The 13927-nt window shown below is 38.1% G+C and overlaps 2 protein-coding genes and 1 long non-coding RNA gene across 6 annotated transcripts in view; 2 read left to right on the top strand and 1 right to left on the bottom strand.

Moving 5' to 3' along the window:
• LOC103389373 (keratin, type I cytoskeletal 18-like) overlaps positions 1-4785 on the top strand; it is a 7954-nt gene extending 3169 nt beyond the window's left edge. For 2 of the 4 annotated variants that reach the window (XM_025062167.1, XM_025062166.1), the window contains 8 exons: positions 47-244; positions 582-664; positions 788-944; positions 1020-1181; positions 1267-1392; positions 1921-2150; positions 2916-2950; positions 3115-4785. In XM_025062167.1, coding sequence (XP_024917935.1) covers positions 47-244; positions 582-664; positions 788-944; positions 1020-1181; positions 1267-1392; positions 1921-2150; positions 2916-2950; positions 3115-3383 — 1260 coding nt within the window. In that variant the 3' untranslated portion in view covers positions 3384-4785. The remainder of the gene's footprint in view (positions 1-46; positions 245-581; positions 665-787; positions 945-1019; positions 1182-1266; positions 1393-1920; positions 2151-2915; positions 2951-3114) is intronic. The other 2 variants (XM_025062168.1, XM_025062169.1) reach the window with 2 other exon arrangements.
• On the bottom strand, positions 4534-11802 carry arpc2 (actin related protein 2/3 complex, subunit 2). The gene is made up of 10 exons (XM_008324759.3): positions 11576-11802; positions 10552-10586; positions 9848-9960; positions 8983-9028; positions 8459-8645; positions 7652-7745; positions 7121-7247; positions 6910-7010; positions 6050-6139; positions 4534-4948 (listed from the first exon to the last, which is right to left on the bottom strand). The coding sequence occupies exons 1-9, from the start codon at positions 11647-11649 to the stop codon at positions 6080-6082; spliced, it is 837 nt and encodes a 278-aa protein (XP_008322981.2). The 5' UTR covers positions 11650-11802; the 3' UTR covers positions 4534-4948; positions 6050-6079.
• Positions 11803-12256: 454 nt separating this feature from the next.
• Positions 12257-13910, top strand: LOC112488032 (uncharacterized). The gene is made up of 3 exons (XR_003051696.1): positions 12257-12378; positions 13027-13124; positions 13509-13910. It is a non-coding gene; the product is annotated as an uncharacterized LOC112488032 (long non-coding RNA).
• Positions 13911-13927: the final 17 nt, after the last annotated feature.

Genomic DNA, 13927 nt, shown 5'->3' with positions numbered 1-13927 from the left:
CTCTGCTCGAGCTACCGCTCCTGCTCCTGTCGCTGCTGTCGCTGCTGCCGCTCCCGCGGACGACAAGCATACATTGCGCGGGCTTAATGACCGACTGTCCGGATATCTGGACAGAGTGAAGCAGCTGAGAGAGGAGAACGACAGTCTGGAGAAACAGATCGATGACATCCTGGACAAAAAGAGAACACCTGAGGAACGCGACTGGGATGAGACAGAGAAACCTCTTCAGGCACTCAAGGACAAGGTCAGAGCATAAGTTACTATAGCATCAGTTTAGGGCAAAATATTGAAATGTTTAAAGCTGTCCAAATTATTATTTTTTTAAACTGCTCATCTGAGCTTATAAAAACAGCTGGCGTTACATTGACTACTTTACCATATCTGTTTATTGTAGATTGCTGTACTTTAATGAACTGTATTTGGAATTCAATACAAATGAAGTTCAAATTCAGACAACCACCCTTTGACACTCTGTTGTGTACTTTCAAATTGGATTTTATAATAATTTTAAATAAATGAATGCAATAATCACTAATTATATTTTGATCTATGTACCTAATGATATGGATTTTTTTATTCAGGTCAAGGACCTCACCATGGAGAATGCCAAATTACTAATCCAGATTGACAACTGCAAACTGGCCCATGATGACTTCAATGACAAGTGGGTTTTATTTCATTGAAATTCAAACGAAAAAACAACCACTTTTATTAACAACGGAAAAATAAATCTTATATATATTGGTACAGTATTTGACTTTAGCTGAGGAACTCTACTTGTTTGCAGGACAGACAAGGAGAAAAGTGCACGTGAGGAATTAGAACATGACTTGGAAGATCTGAAGAAGACCGCTGAGGACACCAGGCTGAATTGTGAGCAGAAGAAAAAGGAGATTGAGTTGGTGAAGGAAGAGCTGGTTCGCCTTAAGACGGAACACAAGGATGTGAGGCTCTATAACTTTATCTACAACAATTTATTATGAAAGTGATTGCTTTAATTTGTATAATTCTTCTTTGAGGATGTGGATGCCCTGAAGGAGAAGATCAGAGAGTCTGAAGTGATTGTGGAAATTGATTCCAAGAATTCCAACCTGGCCGAGATTGTCCAAAAAATCCGCAGCAATTATGATAAAATAGCCCAGAAGAATCTTAAGGAAACTGAGGAATGGTACCAGACAAAGGTGACATATATTTTCCTCACATTGTGGTGCTGTCCTTTCTGTATCGTGTGTTCACATGATATGTCGCACTGGTCTTTCTCTTCAGTTTGAAAACATCCAGGTGGCCGAGGCCCAAAACGTGGAAGCCTTGCAGTCTGAAATGACTGAGCGTAAGGAGCTGCAGAAGCAGAAACAAAATCTGGAGATCAGGATCCAGACTTTACTGTTAATGGTAAATAAAAACAATAAGAAACTCATCGTCATGATTTTGCATTTATCTTAATCTTTTACAATTAGTTAGTTAGTATGTTTAACAATGCAGTATGAAGGTTCTGCATTTTAGCTACCACTAATCGAATCTCTCACACTTTTCATCTATTGATTTGTAAATTCATGTCCCACATTGCAGGAGATGTGTGTGTTCTAGAGAGGCTTAACTGACCATAAGCAATACTGCGTATTTTATGGAAAACTTCTCCGTTACGTAGAAGTCTGCTGAAAACGAGATACAACTTAAATTAATTCTGCCCAGAGCTTCAGCTGATGTTTGACACTTTTTTTACAGCAAACTTCATACCCTCATAAAAACATGACTTTTTGACATTGCCTTTAATTTAACAAGTATTCCCTTCAGCCCTATCATTACCATTCAAACCTGACACTTTAACTAACATCTAAAATTGTCATGCAGCTGCGACTCTGTTTTGGTCTTCCAAAACACAACACATCTATAAGTCAAAATGTTCTGTCCTTTATCCAGATCAGGAACCTAGAGGAAACCCTGCTAATCACTGAAAAAGAGAATGGCCAACAACTGGATCCTCTCAATAAGACAATACTGAAGCTATCAGATGAGCTGGAGAAGTTAAAGTCACAGTTGAAGCAGCAGGTAGAAACCAACAAGGATCTGCTGTGTGTCAAGATGAAGCTGAAGTCAGAAATCGACAACTATCAGCAGCTGATCCAAGGAATGACCGCTGACTCTAACAGGTAAGAGTGGCCAGAATGGCATCCTTTTGGCTGGAAAGATCATTTTATCTGTTTGCCGAACAAAGAATTATTTTTAATGTCATATGAACATGTCAACTTTCTGGGGGGAAATGTTTACCAATGACAGTGGAGCTGGTGGGAAAGAGAAATGTTGCTCAAATCTGTCTGATGTTATTAAAGCACTAATATGATAAATAAATAGGTAAGTTGCAACAGTCATGTTTGGCAACAGTGTTGTTTGAGGTTTACAGCCCAGAACAGTAGGCCTCAGGTCTGTAATCAGCCAGACCTGTCATCAAGAGGGCCAGCAGCAGGGCATTTACTGCTGGGTTGTACACATTCCCAGGTGTACCTCTAGCATTCACTGCGCAATTGTTGGTCTGCAATAATAAATCAGTGGAGTTGTACCTGTGCAACAGTTGTATGAGAACAAGTGGTGTTTTTCCACAAGTATGTGGCAAAATGATGGCAATCAGGTACCACATTATTAAACACTGTAGGTAGGCTGTAGACCAGGGGTCACCAACCTCTTTCAAACTGAGAGCTACTTCAAGAATACTAAGTAACACAAGGGGCTACTTGTTTGGTACAGACTTCCTGAACAGTGTAACAATAATTAAAAAGAAAACTAATGTTGTTCCGTCCAGTTCTGGGACATACAGCAGTAGACACTCTTCTTACCATCGTCACTGGACCCATTTGAATATCAAATACAATAATACAATAAAAAACTTACACGTTCACTCCTGTCTTTTTCATGTACAGCTTGGAGTTTGCTATAGAGGATGCTGTACTATGTGGTAAGTTACAGATCTGAGAGGAATTCAAATTCATTATAAAAAAACACAGGGACCTCCTGTTTTTGTCAATTCGTGCTGCACACAATAAAGGGACAAGTGAAAACTTTTGAACACAATTATATGTTTAAAACCTGTACATTTCTTTTTCATTTTCCCACTTGCAGAACAACAGGAGAAAACAAAAGAAGAAGCACCTATAAAACAAGAAAGCAGCCCAACTAACAAATCTGTCTTTCAGAAGGAGTTAGTGGAGGAAGGTGATGTCATCAAGCCTGAAGAGGTTGCTGTAAACGCTGCACCTCCAAATGCAATCGACAGCTCCACTGATAAGAAACAAAAAAAGTCTAAAAAGAACTCGTCGTCCTCCTCCTCCTCCTCATCATCATCTTCTTCTTCCTCCTCTGAATCAGATGAAGATAAAAAGCAAGAATGATAAAATGTTTTCTCAATAAATATAGATCTTTACTACCGTATTCTGAGGCCTTCTGAATGGACCTCCTGCAGTTTGATGTCAGTTTATGTACTTCATACTAATGTGAATCCTACATATTAGTTGTCATCGACTACTCTAAAATAAACTGAAGTCTACACTCACTGAGTATCCCTGTTTTTATTGTTGTTGTTTTTTATATTAAGTAGTAAGTCCAAAGTAGAGCAGAAAACAGTTGGTTCAACATCCAGATACTCATTTCACAAAAGTATAACTCAAATCCTACAGTGTGGTAATTTTGGTTTAGAGTTTGTGGATTTTAGTCATTACTGTGTATCTTGACAGTGGCTTGTAGAACGTGTGAAGAGTTCCTTTCAAAACGCCTTCGTCCTTAATATGAATTGGCCCCCAGTCCCTCACAATCCATTTGACAATAATGTATCAGTCAGCTTCACAACTGTAGACTTATTCACTGCTTTGTGCTCAGTTTTGCTGGTCTGACACGTCTGAAGCCCCTACTGCATGAGATGGTATTTTAAGCTCCTGCAGTTTGTCCAAATATTAACGTGTATTGACTATGACTATGTAGAGTAAACCTGAAGGTAAAGTATATATTGCCAGTGTTTTTCACACGCCAAATTCTCCGCATACACTATGTGGTGTTCAGCTTTAAGACTTTTATACATATTCAAAATCATCAGTCATCCTACTTTGTTTTTTCCTCCTCACCTTTCTTTAAAGGCCTATTTTCCTTCTGTAACTTTTTATTTATTTTCTTTTCACCTCTGGTCCCAAACTTCTACATTTACATCTCTATCATTTAGTCAGCCTAACTTCCTGTGGATCCCATTCAGCTGTCTCTGCCAGGTGAACATATCCTTTACAGTTTTCCTTGCTGTCCAGCACCACCCCTCCTCCATGGATGTACCCACTTTAAAAATACTTTAGTATTCTTCGTTTTTTTTTTTTTTTTACCTTATCTAAAGTCATTTAAGCATGAAATACCAGCAAAATGTAAAGCTAAGTAAATCCTAAAAAAGGAAAATGTTAACAAACACTTAATAGAAATGAATGTCAGCTGCAAGTGGACTTATGTTTGTCCAAAATAACGTTGATAGACGCAGTAAAAACATCTACGAGAAGTCAAGATGAGTTTTAGTGGAAGAAAGGTTTTATTTTATTTTTTTTTAAATGACCATTGAACAGATGACAAAAGCACAGAGAATTAAGGACTAAATTCAGCTTTCGTATAGAATTCAGTAAAAGACATATCAAAAATGTTCTTTTCCATACATATATTTATATAAGGCATTTACAATTATCTCTTTAACTACGCAAAGCAAAAGTGTCAATTTTGTTCAACTTTTTTCAAACCAGGGCTTTTTGAAATCCCCCCAGAACACCACCCCCCATGAAAAAACAATGGACACACATGTGGAGCTGGACAGGTGTATTTTTTAAGATGCGAGGTGGTCGTGTCCACTGTGATGTCGAGTCACAATGAGAGCCAGTCCATGAGTTTGGAATTCTCTACGCAAGATCAGCCTTAACGGGAAAAGGTCTTTCCTCTGAAAAAGACAAATCAAACAGGGTTATATCAGACATGATGTTTGCAGTCTTTGTGTTAAGTTAGTGATAAACTCAAGTTTAACATTTTACAAGACTGTTCTCATCTACTACAAGACCTTTGTCAACTCTTAACACACAACCTTTTGTTTAATTATCTGTGCACCTGCACTCATGCTGTTAAGAAAATTCCTCCACCATAACCCTTGGTAAACAATCTTGATTTGGAACAGTGTATCTCGTCTTCGTCAAACAAATTAAAGTCTGACTCGTACATGTTTAGGTTACATCACACGTCTGCAAACCTTGCAGCTAAACACATGACTCATATGTGTGTGGGACTGGTATTTCCCTGCAGAACAAAGACTCCATTGTCACACCATGTTTCCCACCTGTTTCAGGGCTGGGGGTAGAACAGACCACTGGGCCAAGGAATAACATCGTCCAGGCTCTTTTTAAAATATGGCTACATGTAAAGATTTACATGTGCGAGTTATAGTACCGGAAATAGGGATTTTGTAAAAGCTGTAAATTTAATCAAAATCAAATCACGTCAGCAAATATTGGAGCTGATGCTGGTCCTGTGTTTTTATATTGGTAGATAGAATTATAGAGTTGTGTGAAGCTCTAGTTCTTTTATACTCAGATGTTTGTTCAGCTTAAAACAAACCAGGGTTTATTCCCCTGTGTATTCCACATTCTTGTGAAAGTTCATCTGAACTCTGGGTTGCATAAAACAAGCTAACTGTGGTCCACCTTAATATGTTGGACTTGGTTGGCTTCAAGTCCACCGCTGTGGTTTGCCTTTAGTGGATAATGCAGCTGACCATGCATTATGATTAGGAAAACTGAATCACTGGTGAACCATTTAAAACACAGAGAAAGTCAACATAAATAAGGAGGTGCTCTATTGTTTGTTTGTGTAATGAATGTGCTGATTCAAAAGGAGGGATTTCCATCTCTGGTCATGGAGAATTTATCAGCTGGCTTTTTTCCACTTTTTTCCTCATGCATGTTCTCTCTTTCTGGTTACCCCTCCACCCCCCTTTACCAAAGAAACAGGAGAGATCCCTGCCAATGAAAGGGAACCAGAGTTTACTTACGAAATGGTCTTCATTTCCTTCTTCTCAGCATCAGGTCGAGCCCGTAAGAAAATCTGATGTCTTGGCCCTCATGCGTGTATGAATGTAGGCCTGTGGGAAAGACATGAACAGGAATGAAGTATTCATATTTGTCACTTGAGTTTGTTTGTCCCGTGCATACTCTTAAACACAGGGTTTGGCTATAGTGACGCCAACGCAGACTCCCTCATGTCTGACCATGAAACATTCAACATTCATTCTCAATTATTTGCCGTCTGAGCAGCAGAAACCTGCAAACAAGACAAGGGCTAAATGCCAACACCAATATAAGTTACGCAAAGCAAACACCTCTGATTATTGTTTACAGTGTTGACAAGTCCATTAACAGAGGCATTTAAAGCATGAGCCCATGTGTCATGTGTACACAAAAGCTTCTAGCAACAGAAAAATGTATGACTAATAAGGGATGAAGAACAAGGTCTCCTATAGTTTCTTAATTTTTTCTTTAACTGGGGATCTATTGTAAAGAATGTTTGACAACTGGACCACCTTCTTTTCTTCAACCTGTATTTAAAGGAGACTCAACAGTCTTCAGTACAACCAGTGTCTAAGTCAGTCATTTTCAACCTTGGGGTTGTCTGAAATCTCTAGTAATTGATAAAAACAAAAATTACTGATGGAAATATTTTTTCAATTATTTTTTAAATGATTTAAAACAACAATGTTGAACAACTGTATTCTTTCACTTTCAGGAGTATATAAAAACAAGAGTTTAAATAAAACGCGGTATATTAAAATATCTGAGCTGGCGCAGGGTGTTATTTGTTTACTTGTACCTTATGAAAAACTTTTTTTCTAACAGCAGAAATGTTGAAACCAACCTTAGAGCACTTTATGTGGTAGTGCAGGTAGTCCCTGAAGGTGTGGATGAGATTTATGGTATTGTCTCTGGCATTGGCATTGGTGTGGCGTGGGAAGAGAACTGTGAAAACAAAAAAACAACAAAGTCACACTCTCAAAATAACCAGAACAATTTTAATGTTAGTTATATTGGCTGTAAGGAAGACTGATTCCACACAGCATTGTGCTTACCAAAGGTGATGTATCCAATGTTGTCACCGACGGCAGCATCTGTGTCCTTAAGCTCTAGTGGAGGCTCACGGTGGCTGAACAGCACCTGCGGGGCTGTGTGGCTGGCTCGCCGACCCTCTTTAAACTCCTATACAGACAACAGTGGAAGTCTTGCTTTGGAATTGGACCTTACTGCCATTGTGTCATTTCTGTAGTTCTACTTCTTGTGCAAAGATACATTTTTTACCTGATGCTAATTGTCTGCAGTAGAAAGTATGGCAGTTTGTATTAGTAAAATGTGATACATTTAGAGGCAAACTGCAGATTCAGTGGTGTGATTGCCATGAACAAAAGGAATTATTGAGACGGGATCATTGCAGATTAACACATGAAGTGTAAACTGTATAGGACTGATGGGTGCTGTTGCCTCGGTGGAGGTCAGAGTTCAGGTCTTGCCCTGTACCATAATACTTTTAGATTCTACTTTAAAAGAAACTCACAGCAAAGCAAACAACAACAAAAAATAGGCCCCATTATGTTCGCCTCACAAACCTGCATAAAGACTTTGCCAATGATGACATCATCATCATCCTTGAACACCGTGCTGAAAACCACAGTTACTCTGTCTTTCTTGGCCTCCACATACCTGACAAAGGAGACAAATCAAGTGAGAAAAACTGTCAGACCTTTCTCAGCTGAACAAAAATCTTACCTTCCTATACACCTTTAAACCCTTTAAACGTTGAAACGTTATGTAACTGGATCACCTGAATAATAAATACTGTATGGTGATTAAAAACACAATATTTCTTAAATTATTTTTAGTTTAATTTAGCATACGATATTATAAATTATATACATCTTAAAATGGGATAATACCTTGAAAATGCAAATGTAAATAAAAAATAAAGCATTAAATGCTGAACAAGCATATATAAAATTAAAATGCTAAATTACTACATTACTATATTCAGTGCCAAGCATTTTTATTAACTTGTCTAATATGCTGCCTTTGTAATACTGTATTATAATCAGATTAATGACCTGTCATTGAACAGTATTAGTCCTGCAGTGTTTTTTCTTTAAGACAAGAATGCATTGAAGCATCACAGTTGCCACAGCATGTGGTTTAACACACTTTTACTATTGCTCTCAATAGTGTTGTTGCAAGAGCTGGAAGAGATTTGTAGTTGCTCAAACCTATGGTTTGAACTGGTTATAGGCCGTCGCCTGCCTTTTCTACCATTGAAAAGTATAAATTTCTGTCTCTACATAAGACATTTAAAATAATTGACCTGTTAGGCAATACAATTCCTTCTGCTTCTAGACAAATAATCAAAAACTCTCCATCATACATACATGGTTTCATCCTCTCTGTAGTGGACAACGGCCCTACTTTCCCCTTCTTTTCCTTCCTCCTGGAACTTGAAGTACTTTTCAAAGACTGAGGCGAAACAGTTTCTTTTGAGCATTCCGGCTTGATGAACGACCTCATCTTTGTTGGCTGGTAGAGCATCAAGGTCATACAGGAGTGACACATTGTAGCCTGATGGATAGGAAAAAGTTGAAGCACAAAGACATTTTTAGGAGTAAATAAGCTGCATTTTAAAGGTGGAAATTCTTTATTATTATTGATAATAATAATAATCATGTGTGTCAGACTCTTACACAGACCTAAAGTTTATAAAGACAGGGAATATACAGTGAATAGTCTGAACTAGACTGCATACATGGACTGGTTTCTGAGAATCTATGTCTAAGTCCTCAGATCGTTTTTAAGATCACAAGTCTCATGGACGTACTTGATCACCAGTTTTATAAACTTTACATACACCTGAGGTGCTTGACTACGTTGTCTAAATAAAAGTCAAATAGTAACTTACCAGCTTCTGGTGAGACCAAGAAAACCCCATAGATTCTCTTCAGCAGCTATAATTTTCAAAAAGTACAATCCAGTGTTAGCAAAATGCACACTATTTACCCAACTTAATAAAGACATAAATGAGTGGTCTTAATTTAAAAACTGTAGAGATTTAATACAAATTGTACAGACACTATCAATAATACAATTAATGCATAGCACAATTTCACACAGGCCCTAATTTTATAATAAAATAAAGGACAGCTGGTTTTACAGACCCCCAGTGTTTTGATTGTAAAAAATAAATAAATAATGTATTTCCCAATAGATTGTAGGGCCGGTTCTTCAAAACAGAGATATGTAAACAAATGTGTTGTGCAACAGAGTCAGAAAAGGTGGTTTGAGAGGTAATTGATGGGGTCATTTTTACAACACCGTAATAATGAAAGGTATCCATTTACCCATAGTAAATACCTGCAGTTATGGAATGAAAAGACTTTTTTACTGTTTGTACGGAATATGCAAATCCAGTTGAGGAGTCAGAACTTATAGCATTCCACATTTTACAAATATTCCCAATATGGAAAGGTCTTGGAGGGCTGCCAACACATACATCTGCAGGCACACGCAGAGACACACTGACACACACACACACACACAGAGAGTCAGGACTTCCTTAACTGAGGTGAGACACACAAACTCACTTCCTGTTTCCACTCAAAGCCTCAGCAGCTGTTCTATTTCCTTAAATGGCGATTGTCATGGTAGCTTCAGTGTGTGTAAACTTTTTCATTGACTTAGATATAATATTTGACTCAGTAATATACCTCGTTTTGGTTACTTTTTTTCATCCCCTCTTTTTCAGTGTGTGTGAGTGGCAGTCTTACCTCATCAGCTCCATGTTCCTGGAGCTCCTTGTAAAACTTCAGGGAGATGCTAACCATCACCTTGGTCTTGTCCCCATTAGGATTAGAGATGTGGTACAATACGCCATCAAAATCTGATGAAGGAAAGAAGACAAACAATCTTACGTAATGTTTTTAGTCTCCACAGTGCAGTGGCAACAATGAAAACAACACATTTAATGTTTTTGTATAATATAAACTTGATGAATACATTAGCTGCGTTACAAGGCCAATTTATGTGAGATTAAAGGAAGAAGAACCCAACAGTGAGATTCCATCAGACAAGATAGTATGAGGCCAACAGCAATGTTGCAAAAGAAGACTTCTCTTTTGTGTTGAAATCAATGTTATGTAAAGTTTGGAAGCATGATCAAATGTGTAGAAAAATTGTTTCATTGGTATACTGTCTAACAAAGAACCTGATTACAGAAGATTCATTTATAATAATACATTTTGGGGTATTTTTACATGCTTAGACTTTCTTGAAAGAAATCTCATTTCTTTAACATCAACATGGCATATCCACTATCAGGGAAGCAACGAAGAAAGCAACGTCAATGCAAAAACAAATACCTTATTATTTATAAATTGTTTTCTAATAAGTAGAGCAGTTTTGTCATCAGACAAAAAGGAATGTGATCAGAGTGATGTAGAAGAGAGCAGCAGAACACGTAATTGTATCTCACCTGCAAATGTCACATCAACAGCTTCTGGTTTGTTTCTGCAAAAAGAAAAAAAAAGGTGAAAATGTAGAAAGAGGACACGTTTTATAAAATGAAACTGCATATTGAAACTCCCAGGCTATCAAAATAGCACAAAGAATTAGCTGCATGTACTTTGGCACAGTTTGTTGACAAAAAAAATGCATTATGGAATATTATGCATTATGAATTTGTATTCATTTAATTTTCCATTTAAACTTTTTTTTAATAATTTACCTATTTTCTTTTTATCATGTTATACTCAAGAGGTGTGATTTGCAAATCAATGGTGCTTGAAAGATAAAACTTGGCATTTGCCAAAATAAAATGAAAATCCCACATCTGGGGACGTCCGTATTTACAAGTAAAAACACTTTCAACTGCAACCCAAGATTTGAACCAGAATCTGGTCTTTTACACAGCCTCAGTCTGCTCAGACTTGATTCAGCATGACTACGGGAATGCGGAAGAGAGAGGGACCATCGTCGCCGCCCAGATGGGTGTGCAATGCACATAAAAACCTCATTTTGAGGAATGAAATCATGTTCTGGAATTTCCGTTTTTTTATTGACAGACGTAGCTGTGTGACAGACCTTTCAAGCAGTAAAACGTTGAATTTAAGTCGGAGCAAATGAATAATATTACATTGGTTCATAACATAATGGCCGCTAATTACAAACCCCGTGAACTGAACATCGCGATCGTGAGAACACAATGATGTATTTGCCAACAAATAGTTTTACTACAGTTTCAATCACAACGGGGAAATTGGTTCTCTGTGGTGACATTTTGGCACAGTGGCCCGAGGACTGACACACCCCAGCTTTAAGCCAAAGCGGGCATTGCGAACATGTTTTGGTCTGAGGTGGGGGTTTTTTCTACCTGCAAACATCACACAGCAACGTGGTGCAAATGCGTCAAGTGCTTTGTCAAAAGCGGGCGTTATTTTGAAGTATTGCTAAACATTAAGCTAAGTGGCGTTAGCAGCGCTAGCCAGATGTTTTCTCACCCGTTTGATGCTCCTTCGAACTTGAGCGTCAGCGTTTCTTCTATAATACGGTTATTAATTTCTAAGAGGATCATCGCAGCGGCGTGGGAGTGTCGAAGTAAGCAGAAATTGTCAAAAGAAGCTCGGCGCTACAACCGACCGCTGACGGTCACAAATTTTGGAATAATTTTCCTCCCTTCGCTGACAGCACAGCTTCCGTCCGTGCAACTTCCGCGTCTTTTACACTCAGGACCCCAACGAGAGGCAGCCGTGATATTGCCTGATATTTACTGGTTAAATATGTAGCATTAATCTAAACTTGTATTTAATATCTGATACGTTGCATTTATCCACCTACTCTACCACTATACTATTCCAACTGCCCTATTTTAAATGTAATTTGCCAAAAATAGTTAAGATTCAGTCCTAGGCTGCAGATCATAGCACGTTACCCACTACCATACCCATACATAATAAGTAATTAGGTAACCATTGATATCTGTAAACATTTGCTCTCCTTGGTTGATCCTATATAATATTGACTTGTGAGCTATGTTAAACTGTTAATTATAACAAAAGCAATCGATATCGGTCGTCCAGCCATCTATTAATTGTCACGGGGTTATGGTCAAAGTTGAAGGTCCTGCGTAACTTAAAAAAAAAAACATCTTCAGAGGCAGCAGTTGTAGAGGCTTGATTCGTTTGGCTAAAGCCACGTGACCAATGGCGTCAGAAGCTCCAGTCGCAACATCACTACTTCTGCATCCGAGTCGAAGTCTCAAAATACACGAATCATTGGTTAGGGTTCATAGTGCGTTTCAGTGGTGAGTTCGTTAGAGGGACAGTAAAATGATCTACGCACTTCCGTTAAAATAATCGATCATTATGGCCAACCGAAATTTAATGAAGCTGTAAAACGTTTTGTCCAATGTATTGAAAATGTTCATAGTTCAATTCTGGTTTGCAGTTGTAGAGTCAAGATTCAAGCTGACACCAGATGTCATCAACGAGCTTGAAATACTTGGAGTACTGAATGCATTACGGTTATGGGGTCAGCTAAACACACAGGACGAGTTTAAACCAGCCATTTTTTAACATCCAGTCTCACCTATAATTAGCAGTAATGGATGGCACATATAGAATATGTTAAAAATGAAATCTGATTAATCAGATTCATGATTTTTGTGTCTAGGCTAAAAGCTCATTAGTATGTTATTTAATGGTGCACATATAATTGTATTTTCAGCACTTCTATTCCATTGTGTTTATTTTGTATTTTCAGCACTTCTATTCCATTGTTATTTGTTTTAGTTTTAAATAACATTAGAATGCCCATTTTTAAAATTGTTGATTGATAGATGTATGTAGGTGAGTGAGAGACACATCACTCACCTACACTGTTCTAATAGAAGCACAGAGAAGTGTGTAGGACTGCAACCCTGTGATGTGGATCTTATCTCTGGACTATCAAGGAAAAACCTACACTATGGGAGCAGTACCGTACGGCTGTGAGAAGTTTAGGCCTGTACAGTGGCTGTCAAACATCAGGCCAGCGAATGAAAACCCTGAGGTAAATTGTAGTAAAGTGCACTTTTAAATGCAAAGACTCCTTAGCAGAATGGTTGTAAAAGGCTTGCACCTGGCTTTAATTCATCTCTCCCTTGCTGTTCCCTTATGGTGGTTGCTTCCGTTTGGAGGTAGCTCACCTGCCGTTTTGTTCTTCTGTTCTGCTGCTTTGTTGTTTGCCTGCTGTTGGTATATTTCTCCCTGCCTTGTCCTTTGATTTAGATTGTTCTGTTTGATTTGATCTGCTTTACATATTTCTGTTCCTGTGTTGCTTTATTTCTGTACATATTTAGATACTGTGTTTGACTTCTGGTTGGTTAAACTAGATGGTTGGATTTTGTTATATTGGTTTTCCTTAAGTTTGAATAAAGTTTCTCTTTATTTCCAGTGCAGCTGTGTGTTGAATGGAGGGAGACGAGACACCGTGGTGAGGACCCCACAACACTTACATGTGACCAGGAGCACTGGGGCATATTAATGCATGTTTGTTATGAGGGTTTTGTGAGTACCTAAATTGAGTGAGAAGAAGCACTCATTGCACTTAGTCTGCTTTCCCACTAGAGGCCCCTGTCCACCAATTCAAGTGTTGACTACGAGGGCAGTATTCAGTAGAATCTGAAATTTTAAGCACTTTGTTTTGAAGTAACTTCATTAATTACGATGTGACCCAGTTGCTTCTTTAATTTAAATCACTTGACTACTTTTGTTCTGTGACACAGACTCCTGGGGGATATTGTTCACTTCTTTTTTCTTTTTTTTTCCTCCCCTGATTATTTACACCAAAGTTAAACTCCCACTCTGTGCCTT

The sequence above is a fragment of the Cynoglossus semilaevis genome, chromosome 14, assembly GCF_000523025.1.
Source record: "Cynoglossus semilaevis isolate Cse_v1.0 chromosome 14, Cse_v1.0, whole genome shotgun sequence".
NCBI lineage: Eukaryota > Metazoa > Chordata > Actinopteri > Pleuronectiformes > Cynoglossidae > Cynoglossus > Cynoglossus semilaevis.
This window is presented reverse-complemented; position numbering and strand designations above follow the sequence as displayed.

What these genes read in the sequence shown, in the direction of transcription:
- arpc2 (XM_008324759.3), bottom strand. Translation starts at nt 11,649, where the DNA reads ATGATCCTCTTAGAAATTAATAACCGTATTATAGAAGAAACGCTGACG. An exon ending in TACAGAGAGGATGAAACCAT is followed by an intron (nt 7,746 to 8,458) that starts GTATGTATGATG and finishes CTCCTTTGTCAG; the next exon opens with GTATGTGGAGGCCAAGAAAG. An exon ending in CATTGGATACATCACCTTTG is followed by an intron (nt 7,011 to 7,120) that starts GTAAGCACAATG and finishes TTGTTTTCACAG; the next exon opens with TTCTCTTCCCACGCCACACC.